At 34.0% G+C, this 7,599-nt stretch overlaps 2 protein-coding genes across 2 annotated transcripts in view; both read right to left on the bottom strand.

Annotated features, from left to right (window-relative positions):
* Positions 1 to 124, bottom strand: part of LOC107677353 (ubiquitin-conjugating enzyme E2 D2-like) — a 3,877-nt gene extending 3,753 nt beyond the window's left edge. Inside the window, exon 1 of the mRNA XM_016472233.1 lies at positions 113 to 124. Within this exon, the coding sequence (XP_016327719.1) occupies positions 113 to 124 (12 nt within the window). The remainder of the gene's footprint in view (positions 1 to 112) is intronic.
* Positions 125 to 492: 368 nt separating this feature from the next.
* LOC107677381 (ubiquitin-conjugating enzyme E2 D2-like) overlaps positions 493 to 7,599 on the bottom strand; it is an 8,182-nt gene continuing 1,075 nt past the window's right edge. Inside the window, exons 2-7 of the mRNA XM_016472264.1 lie at positions 2,511 to 2,574; positions 2,388 to 2,419; positions 2,188 to 2,265; positions 1,864 to 1,969; positions 1,645 to 1,738; positions 493 to 598 (exon numbers count right to left, since the gene is read on the bottom strand). Coding sequence (XP_016327750.1) covers positions 553 to 598; positions 1,645 to 1,738; positions 1,864 to 1,969; positions 2,188 to 2,265; positions 2,388 to 2,419; positions 2,511 to 2,574 — 420 coding nt within the window. The 3' untranslated portion in view covers positions 493 to 552. The remainder of the gene's footprint in view (positions 599 to 1,644; positions 1,739 to 1,863; positions 1,970 to 2,187; positions 2,266 to 2,387; positions 2,420 to 2,510; positions 2,575 to 7,599) is intronic.

Raw genomic sequence — 7,599 nt, 5'->3', positions numbered from 1 at the left:
TTAATTGTTCCATTAACATGCAAAATATATATTTTTTCGTAACTGCTGATACAATGACGTGACTGATTTTGTAAGAAACAGTCAGTTATAAGCAAGAATATATTTCACAGACCATAGTTCTCATTGCTATTGTAAAAGCATATAAAAACATGAAGGCCAACCGAGCAACAGATCGACTTTGAGTTACACTGGCACCTGCAGAATCGTTGTTTCTTTTTCTTAAGTAGCACCTCTAGTCAGTGGCGTGAGTCAGAAGCGTTCGATGGTTTCACCTTAGTTATGTTTTTTTTCTTTTTCTTATCTCAATAAAAAATGGCTGAGCTCGTAGTTAAAACATGCTTCTTTGACACAAGCATTTTTCTGAACATAAAGTTGGTGATCTTTGCAATGTCGTGGTCTTTTTACAGCATATGAATGAAGGTTGAAGGGGGTCAAAATAACCAAGCAGAACTGATATGGTCTGAATACACGGGGAACTGTCAATTCATTGAGGGGAAGAAAAAAAGTTTTTTTTCCAGCTATACTGCAGATTGGTCTGATGTTCTTCAGGTATCACATGGCATACTTTTGAGTCCATTCCCGAGCTATTCTGTTGTACCTGTGTGAGAGAAAGAGAAAGAAAGAGAAATTAAGTGTGGCATTGGCGCAAACGCTGTTGCAGAGGCAGTGTCACACATGCTGGGTAAGCGGACCGTCTGCCAACTTGGCTCACGCCAACAGAAACTGCAGAAACGTCTCAAGGTCAAACACAGTGGCATCCTCTTCATGTCTACACTGCAACTCCAAACATTACTTCTGGTGTTTACTTTGGTGATAGTAAAAGCCTGAACTGTTTACCTCAACTAAACATTTGTCATTAAACCTATGATAAAACCATACAAAAAAAACAAAACATAAATGGGCTATAACTGGCTGGTATGTGTGAGAGCCACAGAAATTCTATAGCATTTTTCCAGTGGACTTTTCATAGAAACGAAGTCATGGAAATGAATTAAATCACAACCAAATTAATAATGCAGAAATAAAGATTTTGCAGGAAAAACACATTTTTTGAGTTATGAATCACACCAGCTTATGTGCAAACATGTCCCATGCACAATATTGTTTTTAGCAAACAGAAAAAAAAAAATCTAAATAAAATGACTTTTTTACCAGTTATACACTACCTTTCAAAAAATTTGGGGTCAGTGAGATTTTATGTTTTGAGAGAAGTCTATTATGCTTGGTAAGACTGCATTTATTTCTGAATGATAGTGTTTTTCTCATGTATAATACAATTTTAAAAAGCTGCATCCATTAATAACATTAGTGCATCCAGTAGTAGGAATGCCAACCAGTGACCAACAGTACTGCAACCTGGTGATGTCTAGAGATTAGTAAACCTTTCATGCTCACACAAAGACACTCTCCCATGATGCCTTGCTCACCTTAACCCCTATAACATGGCATATTTCTCTGTCCATTCCCTGGCAAGTTTATTATACCTAAGAGGAGCAATTCACACTACGTAAAAGGTATCTCTATTATTCACACCAGCTAAAGAATAATCAGCCTAGATTAAAACTTTAGAACTGTCTTTGTTGTTTTTTTAATATATAATTTTAAACATTTTATTTTTGAGGATTAAGACACAAATATACTTACTTTTCATTGTCTGTTTTATAGATACGTGCTATCTCTGGCACTAATGGATCATCTGGGTTTGGATCACATAACAGTGAGCAGATGGACAATAGAACTGCAACAGAAAGAAGAGAGAGGTTGGCACATGGCATAAACATTATCAGTGCACATCTTGGCGATCCCATAAAATGACTTTTAAGAAAAAGGTACATTCAATGCGCTTCTTTTCTGTTGGCTCACCTTTAGAGATAGTTAACGCAGGAGACCACTGCGACCTTAGAATATCCAAACAGATGCTGCCATTACTGTTAATATTTGGGTGATAAATTCTTGTGGTGAATGCAACCTATAAATTAGAGGGTGAAACAGACGATCAGACCACATACATTTCAAACCTACCACTGATATTTTACTGCACATCTTCAGAATATCAGCAGGTTTCGGTTGTGGCGTCTGACTACAGTATGTGCAAAAAAACTGCTGGGAATGCAAAATATCATGAAACAATCTCAATCTTACAACCAGAATAACCCGTAGGTTGTTTAAATAGTTCATTATTCTTGCCTTAGGTGGTTTGAAAGGGTAGTCTGTAGGAAAATGAATGGTCAAGAAAAACACACCCCCTTGATATGGACTGTCATTCTGTAAGGAAACGACAGAGCAAAATTACTTGATAATGCAGTAGTAAAACAACATCACATGCAAATAAATGTCACAATTCATCATTAATATGCATATGCAAATAAGAACATATATCCACTTACAGGTCCCATAATTGTTGCTTGCCAGTGAAACACTGCACATAAAGAATAAGAAACGTCTCATTAAGTTGAGTTCAGTGACATGCTCTGAGGCAGGTAATGAAAATAAAGAGCAAAATAACTCACAGTCATCTCCAACCGGTCCTGCTGAGCACTGTGCTGGAGGGTCCCGGCCCAGATCAGTCAGTTCCTAGAGAGAGAGAGGATGCATCAGTAGTGCACAGAATTTTTCAAAATAAATTCTGGGCATCCAATCAACTATGTCATCTTTCATCCATCCGTACAGTTTCTATACATTTCATTCTTGAAACAAAACATCAAAATGAAAAACTCTTTGCATTGCTTCTATAATCTTTTTTCGATATATCTTAATATATAAAAAGATTTTAGCTACAGACAAAAAATGGCATACAAATTATTGACAGAATTATATAAAGCTAGTTGGCGTGAAATTACTTTTGGAATCAGATATATCCTGCATTGTGACATGTTATACTCAACTAAAACTATTTTAAAGGGAATTCTGTCTTAAAAATTATCATGTGCTTTTATAATTCTTTTACATGCAGTTTCATAACCTTCTATTATTTGAGAGACTACTTGGAACTTGCCAAAAAATGACAACATTTTGTGTCACATCACTGGGCCATTTGAAACCTTGTATAACCAATTTTTCTTGAATAACTAATAAACTGCTTGGTTTTAAGCAATGTATATAAGCAATACACAAGACTATGGAAGCTTGTTTCTTGCTTTAAAATAATAAAGAAATAAAAAGGTAACTGTTACCTTTTAATTGTTTTTTTCAACTCCAAGTTTATACATCACAATTCAGAATTTCAAGATTTAAAATCTGAATTGCAAAATTCTGTGAGATATAATTGCATTTATATAATTATATACATAATTATTAATTGTATAATTATAAATAATAATTATGTATATAAATAAATTAAATTATATTTGTATAATTATAAATATATAATTGATATAAATAATTGTGAGACAAACTCAGAACTCTTACATTTGCTATTTTGTGGTGGGAAAAAAACAGAATTGTGAGATGTAAACTCAAAATGTAGAGAAAAGTGTCAAAATTGTGAGATGTAAACCTAGAATTCAGGGGGGAAAGGACAGAATTGCAAGATATAAGCTCAGAACTGCGTAATATAAACTACACACTCATATATACATACACACACACAGACATATATATATATATATATATATATATATATATATATAAACACAACATTCTAAGACATATATATATATATATATATATATATATATATATATATTTAAGCAGGATTCTATACAAGAAACACTTAGTACAAACATTCAGTCATCATGGTGGGTATCGAACAGCTGGTTCATAATGTTATGTAGAAAATGACTAATTTAAAAATGTAGGTTTTTACAATAAGTCTTATGCCACTATCAGGGCATGAGTGAGACATGACACCAGTTATAATGCCCCAGTTGTACCATACTCTGATGGATAGACTTTTAATTTGCTGGATGAGCAATCTGATTTTGACTTCAAGTACATTATCAGTCATTGTGTCATTTAACTGGTTCTATTAAAATCCACATTTAGACACTCAAGAGGTCTCTGTAGGAAATAGACTTGATGAGCCCTTTTATTTTAATCCAGATTTTACACTGATGCATTCATCTCCCAGACAGACAACGCAATTTATGAACTGCTACAAGATGGCTCGTCTGTCCCAGAGGCCCAAACTGTTGATTCTGGAGAACAATCAAAGCAGAGACTCATGTCATCAGGATTAGATGGGAACAGTGGACAGATTATCCTATAATTTCACTCACTCTCACCCTCACTGATCTGAATAATGACAGCTTTCTCCTCCCTGGAAAAACCACAGGCAGGAAACGACAGTATACTGTCATCTTCTTAATGCATCTTTATGAAGAACATCATCAGAGGTTGATTGAGCAATCAATTAACCAACTGAAGTTATTGTGCTAACTCAGCCAAACAACAACCAATATCTAATGAAAAATAGCATTAGTGGAGGATTTCCAAAGACTACTACCCAATAAATGGTATTCACAAAGTAATTTAATATCACTCATTCAATGATATGTAGCTAACAGTTAGACAAATTACAAGTATTTAGACTACAGTTCCAAAGTTTAGGGTCATTAAGAATTTTTTTTTTAAAGAAATGAATACTTTCATTTAGCATTGATGCATTAAATTGATGACATTTAAAATGTTACAAAATATTTATTTTTCAAATAAATGCTGTTCTATTGAATATCAAGGAATCCTGAAAAATGTATTATGGTTTTCAGAAAAATATTAAGCAGCAACACCGATAATAATTATAAATGTTTCTTAAGCAGCAAATCACTATATTAGAATGATTTCTGAAGAATCGTGTTACACTGAAGACTGCTGAAAATTCAGCTTTGCCATCACAGGAATAAATACAATTTTAAAATATATTAAAATACAAAAGAGTTATTTTAAATTGTAAGAATCATTTCACAACATTATGGTTTTACGGTTTGTTTTTTTGATAAAATAAATGCAGCCCTGACACTTCCTTATACAACTTAAATGTTATTTTAGTGGTATTTTTATTATGATTAATAATACTAATAAAATATTAATCATGCATATTAGCATAATGCTGATTACATTGTTGTTGCCTAGCAATCACTACTGTCAAAAAAGAAATATCCCAAAATAATCTTAATAATCTTTATCAAAAATTCTAAATTATCATTAAAAAAACAGCAATAATGGCCACTCAATTACACTACACTACATATCAGCACTTGACCAAGGTCTTCAGGCAGCAGTACAGGTTTCAATGTTTGTGCTTTGGCTACATTTCTAGGTTAAATGGGTGTTCACAATAAGGTAAGTGCTGGTTTAGCACTGGTTTAGGTAATAATGACAAATGTTGGCATAATAAACCAGTCCTCTGATCTCTAGCCACACCTAGGCATTAAGACAACAAGGAAATAACAACCGTTCTAGAGCTTTCGGTCTCTCTTTATGAGAAAATACAGTGACTATATAAACCACTTCTGAGAAAATAGCACATTTCTGAGAACTCATGTATGCGAAGTGCAGACAACCCTCTGGCAGCACTTGCTTGAGCATGTAAGCATGTGAGCAGACAGGAAATAGAGGTCAGAGGTTTCTTTGATGATGAGGCTGACTAAGGTGGAAACATCAAAACAAACACAGGTAGACTGTTTAGTTCATAATATTGGTGACAGGCTGCACATCTCTGAATATAAAACCAGTTGACACTACAAATTTCTATTCTTTATAGCTGAATCGAATGTGTTGCATGATTAACAAATTTTGCAACATCCATTGAACTGAATTGAATCAACACTGAACTGACTCGAGCTGAAGATCAACAATATTGTCTTCTGTAGAGCTCTTATAACTAAATTAAATTTGTTTCATAATAAACACTATCATCTTGTTAGACCCGCTTTTTAAAATTAGTCATATTTTGATTGTATCATTGACTGTTATTTTTTGTTTACTGTGATTCTGCAATCTGTATTGTAAAAAGCGTTATATAAAGGTGACTTTAAACATCAGTCGCTCAAACCTGAGGGATTATTAAAAATTAAACCAGATATTATTTTTTTCAGCTGATACCAGTACTGATTATTTTCCTCCATCAACAAAATGAACCAAATTTATTTCTACTTTGTCACATTAGACTGCAACAATAAAAACATTAAACACTTTATTCAATAACAATTACATAAGTTAAGAACTAAAATAATATGATTATTGGTCTCGCTCTAGTTTTACGAAAACTGAATCTGAATTCTTCTAGCCAAGCTCAACAGAAATGGCATAATTTAGCTGTATAAAGTGAAAAACCTGTATGAAAGTCTAAGATTCGCTCCGACTGATCTCTGAGCTACTAATGAGGAACTAACCAAACTAGTAGGAACTAAACAGTGTCACAATCCACACGAGAAGAACAACAGGGCCGGAAAGTTAAATCAAGGCCATTCTTAATTCGTAAACAACATTTCAGCTAATTGTTACATGGCAGACAAATCAACAAAAAAAATAACACAGACAACCAAACTATAAGTGTTTCAATAAGTACGGTTAATTTCATTCTCTGTCATCCTTAATCAAAGCAGCGTGGATGACGTAGATGGAGGTGAATCTTCTTGGGAATCAATGTATGACACCAATTCAGCTAACTGCACTAGTGGCAGCTATTTTTACATCTGCATACTTCAGATGAGGGTATGGGGAATAAACCATCACTTTAGAGATACACGGCTGGTATTTTCAACCAGACGTCTGTGTGCCCACTTGGCATAAATGCTGTCCTAAAATTCTCTGCTCAATTTTCAGTTTCTGCCATACTTCACATTTCCCTATTAAACAAGCCAAAGCCCTGAAAACTGCTTGATATGGGAGTAACAAGCCACACAAGTATTTGGCCATCAGCCCACAAACAATCTGCTGTGTCAGTCTAAATCATAGAAGCTCTCAAAGTCAGCGAAAGAAGGAAAAATCATCCTGTCGCCAAGTTCAACAACTATTGTGCAACTACTTCACACAGGTATGGGCCGGATATTTCTAACTGGAGTATTGAGCACTCATAGTAGCTTTCCAGGAACAACTTCTAGCAATGACGCAAAGTTGTTGCGTTTACCAAAATGAGAGAATGCCACTAATACAAGGGATAATATTCGTAACCCATAAGAACTGATAAGAAGCCAGTGTTAAATGCCCATAAGATTTACTCTAAAGGCAAATCCTGTCCCAACTAGTAACGTCTGTGACCGAGATGATTCATACATTTTATTAATCTGAATCAACACCATTGAGTTCAAGCATGAGAAATCACACAAGGTTCTGTTTAACTGGATGTGACTCACAGAGGAAACACATCCACATAAAATCCTCCTTATTGTAAAATCTAATTCCAGTATTTCCTCCTTTTTGATATAAGAAATGTTGTAAATAGCTAACGTATATTAGACTGAAATGCTGTAAAGCGATGTATTACAATGTGGCACCTATTATTACGTGGTATAAATGTAGATAGGTAGATAGGTAGATAGAAAGATAGATAGATAGATAGATAGATAGATAGATAGATAATTGAATAACAATGTCAGCATTGGACTTTTAAGGAAACAATAATACAACAAACAACATTAAAATGAACAACAACAACAA

The sequence above is a fragment of the Sinocyclocheilus anshuiensis genome, unplaced genomic scaffold (genome assembly GCF_001515605.1).
Source record: "Sinocyclocheilus anshuiensis isolate Anshui unplaced genomic scaffold, SAMN03320099.WGS_v1.1 scaffold352, whole genome shotgun sequence".
In the NCBI taxonomy this organism is placed as follows: domain Eukaryota; kingdom Metazoa; phylum Chordata; class Actinopteri; order Cypriniformes; family Cyprinidae; genus Sinocyclocheilus; species Sinocyclocheilus anshuiensis.
The sequence above is the reverse complement of the archived record's forward strand: the minus strand, read 5'-3'. Positions and strand labels throughout refer to the sequence as shown.